The sequence below is a fragment of the Drosophila novamexicana genome, unplaced genomic scaffold (genome assembly GCF_003285875.2).
Source record: "Drosophila novamexicana strain 15010-1031.04,08,12 unplaced genomic scaffold, DnovRS2.1 tig00002290-arrow-arrow-pilon, whole genome shotgun sequence".
In the NCBI taxonomy this organism is placed as follows: domain Eukaryota; kingdom Metazoa; phylum Arthropoda; class Insecta; order Diptera; family Drosophilidae; genus Drosophila; species Drosophila novamexicana.
This window is the reverse complement of record NW_020824973.1, coordinates 45016-57835: the sequence shown is the minus strand read 5'-3', so window position 1 is coordinate 57835 and position 12820 is coordinate 45016. Positions and strand designations below refer to the sequence as shown.

General features: G+C 43.0%; 4 protein-coding genes across 4 annotated transcripts; 2 read left to right on the top strand and 2 right to left on the bottom strand.

Moving 5' to 3' along the window:
• The first annotated feature begins 1771 nt into the window (after positions 1-1771).
• LOC115769104 (microtubule-associated protein RP/EB family member 1) lies at positions 1772-4596 on the top strand. Its single transcript, XM_030713815.1, has 3 exons — positions 1772-1892; positions 2879-3245; positions 3307-4596. Exon 3 carries the CDS (start codon positions 3310-3312, stop codon positions 4564-4566), a length of 1257 nt encoding a protein of 418 aa, XP_030569675.1. The 5' UTR covers positions 1772-1892; positions 2879-3245; positions 3307-3309; the 3' UTR covers positions 4567-4596.
• A 1153-nt stretch (positions 4597-5749) lies between these two features.
• Positions 5750-7964, bottom strand: LOC115769095. Its single transcript, XM_030713805.1, has 5 exons — positions 7888-7964; positions 7415-7675; positions 7215-7359; positions 6153-7159; positions 5750-6082 (listed from the first exon to the last, which is right to left on the bottom strand). Exons 2-5 carry the CDS (start codon positions 7595-7597, stop codon positions 5903-5905), a joined length of 1515 nt encoding a protein of 504 aa, XP_030569665.1. The 5' UTR covers positions 7598-7675; positions 7888-7964; the 3' UTR covers positions 5750-5902.
• A 2-nt stretch (positions 7965-7966) lies between these two features.
• LOC115769094 lies at positions 7967-10657 on the top strand. Its single transcript, XM_030713804.1, has 5 exons — positions 7967-8013; positions 8153-8510; positions 8568-8712; positions 8776-9761; positions 9816-10657. The coding sequence occupies exons 2-5, from the start codon at positions 8292-8294 to the stop codon at positions 9984-9986; spliced, it is 1521 nt and encodes a 506-aa protein (XP_030569664.1). The 5' UTR covers positions 7967-8013; positions 8153-8291; the 3' UTR covers positions 9987-10657.
• Positions 10658-10759: 102 nt separating this feature from the next.
• LOC115769096 (transmembrane emp24 domain-containing protein 2) lies at positions 10760-11739 on the bottom strand. Its single transcript, XM_030713806.1, has 3 exons — positions 11491-11739; positions 11092-11426; positions 10760-11009 (listed from the first exon to the last, which is right to left on the bottom strand). The coding sequence occupies exons 1-3, from the start codon at positions 11630-11632 to the stop codon at positions 10860-10862; spliced, it is 627 nt and encodes a 208-aa protein (XP_030569666.1). The 5' UTR covers positions 11633-11739; the 3' UTR covers positions 10760-10859.
• Positions 11740-12820: the final 1081 nt, after the last annotated feature.

The following is a 12820-nucleotide window of genomic DNA, read 5'->3' as shown; positions in this document are numbered from 1 at the left end:
TATCCATTATTTGTCTGTACAAATCTCATCTTTGGCTTCAACTGTGATATAAAACACATTGCACATTTCTTTCTACTTCTCCATTAGGAAAATAAGTGATTTTTTGCTTTTTATACGGCCCGTACATTACATTGCGAACGGAAGTTTTTGCTTTTCCTTAACGATTCTTCAGACACAACATGAAATTACACTTCCTTCTGGATTGACGAAGTTTAAATACCCTAAATATAAATATAGATATAGATATAGATGTAGATATAGATATAGATATAGATATAGATATAGATATAGATATAGATATAGATATAGATATAGATATAGATATAGATATAGATATAGATATAGATATAGATATAGATAGATATAGATATAGATATAGATATAGATATAGATATAGATATAGATATAGATATAGATATAGATATAGATATAGATATAGATAGATATAGATATAGATATAGATATAGATATAGATATAGATATAGATATAGATATAGATATAGATATAGATATAGATATAGATATAGATATAGATATAGATATAGATATAGATATAGATATAGATATAGATATAGATATAGATATAGATATAGATATAGATATAGATATAGATATAGATATAGATATAGATATAGATATAGATATAGATATAGATATAGATATAGATATAGATATAGATATAGATATAGATATAGATATAGATATAGATATAGATATAGATATAGATATAGATATAGATAGATATAGATATAGATATAGATATAGATATAGATATAGATATAGATATAGATATAGATATAGATATAGATATAGATATAGATATAGATATAGATATAGATATAGATATAGATATAGATATAGATATAGATATAGATATAGATATAGATATAGATAGATATAGATAATCTAGATATCGATATTAGATATAGCTATAGATACTAGATTAGATATAGATATAGATATAGATATAGATATAGATATAGATATAGATATAGATATAGATATAAATATAGATATATAGGGTATATAGGGTATATGAGGTGCCGTGCTCTGAATGTTCGCAAATGTTATTCGCATTATTGGCGAGCTGTAAAAATATTTTGCTCTGATATTTGGGTTGATTAGGTCAAGGTTAGGCATGTTTTATTTCACACTCTCGCAAATCGCTTTGTTTTCGTTAAAAGCAAAATGAAAATACGTGCCCCTTGATGAATTCTCCTTTCGCTGCTTGATTGAATTCGTTTCTGTCAAATTCCTGCCAATATCCAGCTAAGCCCCCTCCCCACCTATGTGTATCTACCTGATGTGATTAAGACATTGCATCTAATGAGCTCGATGGTCAAGGTATGGCCAAGAGGCGGCGCAGGGAACGTCTGCACACTACAGCTGATGCGAACTTATTCGTTCTTCTTTCTGCTCAATATTTGCTTAGTTCTTAGATTTCACATTATAATTCATCAAACCAAAAAGGAAAAAAAGGGAACTGCATATTAAAACTCTTCAAAGAGTTTCCGACTCTCCAAATAAAGCCCAACTCTTGTATAGTTGATGTAATTACCCGGCGTTGCCCGTGCCAAATGAATAATGTTCAAAGTACACGCCGAATCAAATATCTTTAATTAATTGAACTTCATGCAGATAAAAAGTTGCTCGATTTGTGAGTTGGAATATATATAACTATATATATATGGCAAATTTGTGAAACATATAAGCATGGGGATTTATGTTAAGGATTTTCAGTTATTGCCAGCGACAGTTCGATTCGGCTCAGACTACAAAGTAAGATAGATTCATACACAGCTCAAAGCAAAATTTTTTTTATGAAATATCTGTTCCTTAACATTTGGCACGCATTAGCTTAGATAGACTATGCTGTATTTCAATTGATTCTGGTGAGTATTCCATGAAGTACGAATGCCAAATACTCTATTTATTTGGTTTAGTTGATATTGCTGAAAAGTGGAATTAGTTTTGGGCTTAAAGTTATGTTGTGTTGGGATCAGTTCGGGCTAAGGTCAGTTGTGGAGTAGGGTTAGTTTGTTTTGGGGTCAGTGAGGTGAGTTTAGTTGAGTTTCTTTCGAGGTGAGTTGCTGAAGGTTAGTTGTGAGTTTAAATGATAAGCTTAGGTTGGCTGATAAAAACTAGGGTATAAACTAGTCGGGCTTTGTGCCATTACGCTCAAGGCGATTAAAATATGACATTCAATGGCCGGTTGTGCCAGTGTGTGTGTGTGTGTGTGTATGGGTTAGCAAGGCAAAAATGGAAATTGAATTTCTGTTATGAATGCAATCAATTAAAATTTATAAATACAAACACAACTAAAAGCCAAATGCAAACAGAATACAGCCAAATAAAACATGTGAGCAGCCAGCTAGACGGCTAGTTCAATCAAGTGGGGGAGGGGGCGGGGCTGTTCCCAAGGGGGTAGGGTGAAGGAAATGAAATCTGAAACTGGAAATGATTTACAATTAAATTGCATTTGTTTATATGCCAGAGAGATAGCCCAATTTGGCCAGATGAAAGTTGTTTTAGGAAACGCCATTGTGTGTGCGGAGGTGTCAGCGTGGTGGAGGGGGGAAGGGGGGCGGTTGGCAATTGCATATTGGCTTGTTTGTTTAGATAAAATAAACATGGGCACAATTTTGTGAAATTTATTTGTGTTGCGCTTCAAAGCTGACACGGACACTCAGTCGAACAGGCTTTATGCATTTGAACTGTCCAGCTGGTTGGTTAAATATTGGCCAAAGGGTTGCCACACTGCCGAAATTTCTATTTTGAGGTTAGGTTCAATAATTGCAAACTAACCTCAAAGTGCAGCAAAGTTCATCCTATGCTATTTATCGATTCTTTTGACGTTTTTCTGTTTTTTTTTTTTCAGGTTTTAGCAACTTGGAAACGCCCAGCTTATAAATTCCCATTTGTTCTAAACTAATTTTTTTTCGCGCTCCGTAGAATAAAGTTTTAATATTATCGTAGGGTATCCATAGTGTCTAGTGTATGTGTAATATTGAAATTTTTTTTTTTTTTTTTTTTTTTATTTGTTTTTTATATTTTTGTATAAGCGCCACATTGAAGTGCAGAAATTTGTATACGTTTATGGTATAGAGTTGTAAGTGGAATTTGAAAAGTTCTTGAACATCTTTTGTGGACCTACACAAATCGACAAGTTGGGCCGTTTGCTATGAACAGAGCCTTTTATTCTAGCCATATCCAGGTATTATACTAGAATTCAATTGCCAGCTCAGGTAAGCAACAGCTGGTATTTCGGCTGCAATAGCTGCATAAGGTTTTCCATATGCTTGCCAGGATATGGCTCCACCGAGACGAAGGGCGATTAATGTGGTGGCCACACGCAACTCGAAGCAGTGGTCGCGCAACGAGATCATATCGTGGATAAATGAGACCTTGGACACGGATGTGGAGAAGATTGAGGACCTGTGCACGGGCGCTGCCTATTGCAATCTGATGGATATACTGTTTGCTGACCTGGTGAAAATGCGCAAAGTGAAGTTTGTGTGCAACCAGCCGACGGAATACATTGAGAACTTTCGGGTGCTCCAGCAGAGCTTTAACGAGGTGCATGTGAACACGCCCATCAACATTGAACAGCTGGTCAAGGGAAGATTCCAGGATAACTATGCGTTCGCGATATGGTTCAGGCTCTTCTACGAGTCCAACTTTCAACGAACACCCGATGGCTACGATCCACGAGCGGCACGCGCCAATATGCCCATTGCCATCGGCCAGGCCAGCCTATATCCAACGGCAGTCCGCGCCCGATCCGCGTCGCCGTGCACACATCACGAGCCCAGACAGCTGACGCGCAGCAAGACCATGGTATTGCATGGCTTCCAATCGCAGTCGAGTGCCTGCAGCGACAGTCTACCGTCTACACCGTCTACAAGATCTGACTCGGTGACATCAAAGGCGCAGCCGGTTACGGCGAGAGTACAGCCGGGCATATCAAGAGCGCGGCGAGGTTCATCCAGAGCTCATGCAGGCACATCGAGAGAACTGGCCGGTACATCAAAAGTGCAGCCTGCAGCCAGTACATCACGAGCTCTGGCGTCTACACAAAAAGTTCAGCCCGCTACATCACGTATACAGCCCGGTACATCACGTGTACAGCCCGGTACATCACGTGTACAGCCCGGTACATCACGTGTACAGCCCGGTACATCACGTGTACAGCCCGGTACATCACGTGTACAGCCCAGTACATCACGTGTACAGCCCAGTACATCACGTGTACAGCCCAGTACGTCACGTGTACAGCCCAGTACATCACGTGCGCAGCTCAGCTCTTCAACGGCGCAGTCGCAGTTGGATTCAAAAACTCAAGTGCTTGCGCCGCAAATCAAGAATTTGCCATATCTTATATTGCCCATACCCGATTCGCTGACGCCGCGTGGCAATCTGACATTTATAGTGGATCGGGCGCTCGAGCCGGCGGAGGAGAAAAAGGAGAAATCGGAGCCAAAAGAATCGACGACGACGTCAAAGTTCTTTCGCTGGTTCGAGATGTTCATGTCCAAAAAGAGTCAAGGCAACAATGGCAAGAGTTAGTATGAAGCTGCTGCACACAATCCTTAAACCCTCAACTACACTGCATTGGCAATAAAAAATAATATAAGACTTTAATTAAACAATTTCTTGCAAAGGAGCTCGCTTTGAAAGCGATTACTTTTTTGGCCTTTTTATCGTTACGCTATAAATTTATGGCACAACCTGCCAGGAACTAATCCATTATGGTTGCCTTATGGCAGCCGAGTCTTGAACCCGGCGAATTTGCGTATAGTAAGCGTTGGCTGTTGGCTGCGTTTTTTTAGAACACCTCCCGCTACCCTTAGCCAAGACACACACCCGGTATTTTTTGCAATTCGTAAGGGAAATTACTGTTAGAAAAGTCCTGATAATACTTAGCAAAGACACGCAGCCGCCATATTTGTAGCTTGGCCCGAGCATTTAGCAAAGACACACTCGACATGCATAAACTCTTATACAAAAAATACTTTCATTTGGGGATGTGTATTTAATTAACAACTAATGTTCAAAAATTACTTTAAAAGTAATTTCCATATATAAGAAGGGCTATTTCAGTGTTTAAGATTCCAGTGAATATGCCAGCGTATCATGTTCCAGTGTATTTTATTCCAGTGAATCGGAATCGGAGATTCAATGCCAGAGTAAACTCAGATACATAGCCGTCGTGAAGGCGTACCAAATGTGACAGATATTTCAAGGCCAAACTATCGGTGATTGTCAAAGTGACTGAAGCTCATATTTGGCCTTTGTAGGCCTGAAACTAATTTCCAAAGATCTTGCTGAAAATTCACCTTAGACATGTTTTACACTTTTCGCGAAACTCATCCAAGCTTGCTTTAACGAAATTTTCAAAACGAACGTATTTTGAAATATTGCTCTACTATGCGATTCTCATCGCATACAGCCTACAGGTGTTTATGCTTGTTTGCATGTATGTGTTTGTATGTCTGTCTGTATATATACATACATATGTAGCGTGTGTATGTATGTGTGTATATATGTGTTTGTATGTATGTGTCCATGTATGTATGTGTCTATCTCTGTATCCATGCATGTGTCTATCTATGTATGTATGTATGTGCTTTCTCCTTTACTGAACGCTCACAAAGTTTACTATCGGCTGCACAGCCATTAAAATAGCACGTATGAAAACATATTACCCTTCTATGCGATTCTCATGAATACAATTAAGACCATGTTTTGATTATTGCACTGTCTTCAACTACTCTCTTGCAGTCTAACGCTTTCTCACTTTGTGACCAAGTTCGAATCGTCAAAATACAAACAATTATATTTACACGTGTATTATATACATATGGATAGATAGGGGGATTATTTTGAAAGAGATGGACGACATCTATTTGCAGTTGTTTAGCAAACGCTTTGCATACTCGGATATGTGGAGCACGCCGTATTTGGGCGAGGCGATGTGTAGATTCTGGCCATTGCAATAGTCCGTATTGATGTGTGGGTTATGCAGCTCGGCGATCAGCGTGGAGCAGGCCGTCGACGAGTCGCCCGTGGACTTGAGCATTTTCTGCAAAGAGCCAAGGCAGTCACAAAGTTAATGTTAGTTAAATGGAAGGGCCATTGTGTGCTCTACTCACCATCCAGAACTCATTGCCTGGCAGGGCATTGCCGTCCCAGGCGTAGGAGACAACCAGCAGCATGTCGGCATGTTCCGGCTTGGTGAGCTTCTGTGCCGGATTCCGTTTCGACAGATGCACACGTATGCCGCCTTGTGGATGATGCGAGGACTTGATAACAGCGCCATTTTGTAGGCCACCGCAGCGCTCCAGCTTGAACCAGGAGAAGTGCACGACGCCAATGTGGGTCAGACGTGGGCTAAGTGCACGCAAGCGCTGCTCGAAGGTCTCGAGAAAGATTTGCTCCTGCTGCGGCGCCACCCGCCAGACGCCCAGGCCAAAGCCGACGACATGGACGTACGCTGGCTTGCCGGCCTTGGCGGCACGCGCCTCCGCCTCCAGCAGCAGCATGTCAAAGCTGATGGCATAGCGACGCTTCATGACCAGGTTGTCGAACACATCCTGTTTGTTGCCCGAGACGCCAAAGCGCTTGCCATCGATGCTCACCTCGTTGCGCAGATAATCGCGCGTCTCGTAGAAGCTGCGCCACAGGCGGCGATAGTCCTCGGCGCGCGTATGGGCCGGAGCAACCGGCGACTGGCCGTAGCCATGCTCCTTGGTGTTCTGCTGGCGCGCAATGACAATGTCCTGGAACTCCATTAGATTGCGGCGCGACAGACGCGCACCAATCAGTCCCACAATCACGCCCTCCGGCTCCAGGCTATGACGATTGTGTGTCACACGGCCGCAATTGGCGCGTTCGCCCTCATTGATGAACTCCGTGTGCGAGCTGACGGAGAGCAGCGCCGACAGCTTGACATCATCGTAGCTCAGCACATCCTCCAGCAGCAGCGGCGGCTGTTCCTGCAGCGTACCAATCGGCTCAAAGCCGCTGGCGCCGCGCTCGCCGCTCAGCAGCAGGAACTTATCGTTGCGCGCAAAGAAGCTGGCACAGCGCTTGCTCAGCAGACGCTGCACAAAGCTGGTCAGCGAGAGACGCCGATAGACGGGCTGCTCCACTTCGTTGCCTGGCAATATTTCCAATTAGCCAATGCCACATCGAGATCTGTGTCGTCCACTTACCCCACTGCCCCTTGTGCTCCAGATACTGTAGATACAGCGCCAAGGTGCGCTCATGCAGCAGCGGATAAACAGAAGCTATCTGCTGTGCAATGCATCCATGACGCGCCTTCGGCTGACTCCGAACACGGCAGCTCTCCACGCCAAACTGTTTGCGAATTCCAATTTTAGCAGTTTTCTTAATCAATACATGTCGTACGCACCTCGAGCGGAAACTCCATTGATTTGGCCATAAATGCGGCCACATCGACTGTCGCCTCGGGATCGGGCATCTTTAGGGATGTGCATTGCTCCAACAGGCGGCGACCGAAGGGGGTCAGTTCTGGCTGTGAGCTGGCATCGGCCGGTGGCCAAATTGCGTCCACTTCAGCTCCAAATGTTGACATCGTGTGAATCGTTCAATTTCACAATTATATTTAACAACAGGTTGTCTTGCGTGCGGCATTTTATAAGCAATGCATGCGCTGTAAACATAAGTTAAATGGAGTATATTGACTAGTGTGACCAGCTTTTCATAAACTAATAAGCCGCAATCAAATCAAAAACTATTGAACATATATACATGAAATCTTCTTCAATTTATATTTGATTATTAAGCTCAAAATCTCCAAATAGTTGCTATTTTATGCGTACATACTTTTAATAAGACTTAATTTTATATTATATTTGTACCAACCTGCCAGCCAGGGTATGCCAGAGTCGCATACCAGCTGGTGTTATACAGCACTTAATGCATGCACATGACGATTGCTTATTGGCCAGTCTGGTGAAATATGAATGGGCTGGCAAAAGCACTGTTAAGGTTAGAATGCAAGTTTCGCAAATCGCTTAAACTATTTTATTCTACTTTGTATTAGACTTGTTTCAAATCATATTCTTGTAAAAAGTTGACTTATCTCCTATATTGCATTATCGCTTTATTTCTGATTTATTTTCAACAGCTGTTCTGCCGGCTTTTACACACTGACAATTTTGCATATTTACCAACACCATTGCGCTTATTAACACTGGCTGAGCGGCTGCGGCGTATTTGTTTGTTTGTGCTGCAATGTTTTTTATATTGCCCGCTTTTTGTAGGTAATGCGCAAGTTATTTGAAAATTTAAGACACAAGCTTTACATAAGCAGCCGCAGCAAAATGACGCAGTTCTGGCCCAATCCGGGTGCTCAGTTGCCGAACCCAAGCGACTTTGCCCGACAACAGTTGGCAATGTGCAAGAAGCTGGATAAACCATTCACAAAGCCCGATGCTGTTGATTTGAATAAGTTTATGGCAGTTTCGGACAGTTTTCCCATTGAGGTAGGTCTCGCAATGCATCACAGTTTGCGGCTAACCAAAGATCTGATCGATCTGCAGTTTGGCACAAATAGCTCCCGGGTGAAGTCGCAGCCGTTGGAGCGCCGCCCGTTCATACGCCAGCAGATAGCGTCGGCCTATCCGATTATACACGAGCTGACACTGTTTCTCTACCTCAACTTTCTGGAGCACAAACAAAAGTTCGGTTAGAATACATTACTTTGGGTGTTCCCTTACAATTATTTTCATGTTGGTTTTCTTTGGACAGGCAACGCCCAAGAATTGAATGTTTATGGGAATCTTTCGCTGGTGGAATTTGTGCAGCGCTTGCTCAGTAAGCGTTGTGTCTATTTCTTCGGTGCGTCGGACTCGTTTATGCTGCTGGCCGGCAGCAGGGGAGCGGGTGGCTTCGAGCGGATCGGCACCAGCACAGAGTGTGCTCCACTTGTGCTTAAGAATGTGCTCAGCTATGATGAGATCAAGCTATCGGCTTTGCTCTATGTGTCCACGCACTCGGAATTCATTAATGACGGCTCGCGCTCAAATGCAGGCATAGTGGAACCGGACAAGTCCAAGATTGAGACCGACGGCGTCATCATGGGCATCATTGGCGCGCGCTTCGAGCGCAACAATGTCATGGAGTGCGAGGACATATTGATAACGCCAGAGCAAAATACTGCAGACCGCGGCTATGGCACCAATGGCAGCGACAATCGGGCGCTGGACTATCGTCGCATATGGCGCCAGTTCTATGAGGAGCCCAAGGACTACTGCTACACTGATCTCCAGGCGGATGGCAAGCGCTTCATAGAGCTGGACAGCAAGATGCTATTCGACAAGCTGCTTATGAGCAAGCGCTACGCCATCAGCTTTGATACGCTGCTGCTGGAGGCGGAAGCACGCGCCTCCGGGGCAGGCAAACCGGCGTACATACATGTCGTGGGCATTGGCCTGGGCGTATGGAAGGTGTCGCCGCACCAGGAGGAGATCTTCTTCGAGACCTTTGAGCAGCGTTTGCGTGCACTCAGTCCGCGTCTGACGCACATCGGCGTCGTACATTTCTCCTGGTTCCATCTCGACAAATGGGGCGGCATGTTTGATGGCGCCTGCATAACGGAGCCACAGCATCCGCAGGGCGGCATTAAGGTGCACATCTCCGTGCGCAAGCCGGCAGACAAGCTCACGGAGAACATGCTGCCCATTGTCACATACGCCTGGGATGGCAATGCCCTGCCGGGCAACGAGTACTGGGCGGTAAGCAGCTCGTCCCAACAGAGTTCTATTATTTAAATATTTATTTACTTTTAGAAAATGCTTGTTGGCACGGGCGATCCGGCAGCTGCGTGCTCCACGCTCATAGCCGAGCTCCAGAATCCGCACATTAACGCCGACTATATGAACGGCAACAATCTGCACATTGCATCCATGCAACACGGCGTCCTCCATGTTGCTGACTATGCAAAGACGGTGCTCGACTAGGACTTCCGCGACTTGGAAGAGATGCTCAAACAATTATTGTTAACCCCCTGCCCCAAGTAGAGGATGACTGCATTTGTTAATCTTATATACTTTAATATATATATATGCCTATCCATATTTTATACTCATCTTTGTCTGATTTGTGTAATTTACGCTTGAAGCGAACTAGTACGCATAGCTGTCTTTTGTTTAATTGCAAAATGCTTCTAAAACATATTGTTTAGTAAAATGATTATGTGATAGTAATTTTGTAATTTGCTAACAATGTTTCGAACAAGATCGAAAATTATTGCACAAAGCGCTAGAATTTCTAATTTTAGGTGGAAAACGTTTTGTGTATATGCAAAGTGAAAAAAGCAAAGTAAAATAACCTTATGCGAATTATTTAAATGTTTTGTTTTGCCAATTTACGTGCCATTAATATTCACGTAATTTTTTGCATTATGCATCTTTAATAGATTTATAGCAAGATTTTATATATAAATATATATGCATGTATAAATATATAGCCATATCTTGGGGGCGATTGTAAAATTGTCCAAAAATGTTAATTGCAAATTGATTTGGGCATATTATAGAAGCAGCTAGCTAGCCATGCTTGTACCCGAGTTCGGTAAGGGTAGGACATGGCAAATAACCAAGAAGACGCCACTTAAATGCCAAACACTTGTCTAAATAAACCTGCTTAAATCGTGCTAGGCAGTCTTTGTCCAAATTATGAATTGGGGAGGGAGGGGCAGAAGTGAAAAATGAATGTTTAGCTGTTGCTTAAATTTGTTACAAAAAAAGTATTTAATAAATCATTTAAAATTAGGCTGAGACACTGCAACACATTCGCTCTCTGTACACGCGCACGCACTGGACGCACAGGGATTACACAACGCGCTTGACCTCAAAGAAGCGTTTCAGGTAATACACCTGGCCGACGGTCATCAGAACCAGAACGAGCGCCTCAAATATCGACCACAGGACGACACGCGAGTTGGTGCTCTCGTTGACCGAACGATGAATCTTGTCGCGCACCTGCACAAGAGAGAGAGAGAGAGAGAGAGAGAGAGAATTAGTGGCATGTTGCAACTTGCAACTGGCAACAGCTGGCACTCACATGCATGTATTCCTGCTCGTGCTTGACGCTGGTGAGCGTGCCGGATAGCTCGCGTATCATGTCCTCGAGCTTGGTGTGGCCCACCTCCTCTTCACCGGGTGCGCCCGGTGCACGCTGCGGTGCATCGCCCATTTCAATGGAGAACATGACCAGCTTGGGTGTCATGCTGCTGCGCTCGTTATTAAAGCAGACGGTATAGACACCCTTGGCTGGCGCAACGAATGTGAACTTGCCCGAAGATTCCTTTTCGCTTTCGTGCATGACATGCTGATCGGGCCCGGTGATTTTGATGTCCACATCTAGAAAGCCGCCCTCAATCACCTCAAATGTCACGCCTGCAATTCGACACTGTTGTTATTGCTCGCAATAGGAGTATATTTTTGCTGGGGGTTTACTCACCGAATTTTGTGCCACCTTCGACATTCTCGAAGAAACATTCCTCGTTATGCGCATCCACGCTGACAATGAAGGCCTGGCCCGCAGTTGACAGCAGTATTAGGCCACATAATGTGAGCAGTAGCTTGGCAACTGTTGTTTGCATTGTGGTGTCACTGCTTTAAGCTGATTTTCTTACAGTTTTGCGTGGAAATTGTTATAAATTTTCCAAACAGCGGCAGCCACGTAGTTGTACTTGTGTCGATTGGCAATCCCGATAGTCGTGTGTGTTATCGAACTGGCAACTGGGCATTGTAGCCGTCGCCATAAAAATACTAGCATTCAATTTGGAATTTAAAACGGGCACACACAAGTCTAAAAGTGTACGCTAGCTTTCAAATAAGTGAACTTACTAAATAGCATAATCAAACGATATAATTGTTAAGACTATGCAAGTGACTTGTTCAGGTACACATTAAATATGCATAAATGCGTCATTAAGAGGTTATTTCAAAATTCATAGTGATATTAAGCCTATAAAGACCTTATTTTATACCTTTAAATAATACTGCTGTTTATTGAGCATAATTATATAGTTTAATATTAAGAGGGCGCATTCTGCACGTTAAATTGTATATGTTATTAGATATATATTTTTAAGGCAACTTAGCGCGCACTGTTATAACAGACCTTTAACAGCCGCATATCACTGTTAAGTATCAATAGTGCAGTAAAAATACTGAATGCTATCGATACTTGGCGCTTTTTTGGGCATTTTGTGCTATTGCAACATACAGCAGAGACAGCTTTATTTTGAACCTGCAAATTAACAGTTAGCTGTAAACCTTTAAGCCAGTCGGATGCTGTGCACGCAAAAGCGAAAAATTCAACGCGCTTAAAATAAATACAATAGACTTTGAATCACGTGCATATTGTCCTTATATGATTATTCAATTTTTTGTTGTTGTGCTTGTTCGAGTGCAGTGAACATACAATTTGTGAATTGATTATTGTTGTTTAGGTGTGACAAGTGTGCCAAGCAGCGTTGAGCGCATCAACCAAACGTATTTCCAAGCCAAACTACAAACAAAAACAACGCCTGGCCGATGCCATGGCTACTGATTTGGACGCCACGTGCAGACGGCGTCGCCGCCAGTTTCAGCGACAATAGTTGGTATTGCCGACAACAACAATATTATTAACAGCAAACAACAACAATAGTTGTTGAGCATAAAGCCCAAAAGCTGAAAGTGGCGCCGCAGCATCTTTAAGTGTTTTGGTCACACCATAAATCAAGTGACAGGCGGCCCCGCGAACGGCGCGCCTAAACAAAACTCATTTGCACACGTTGTCC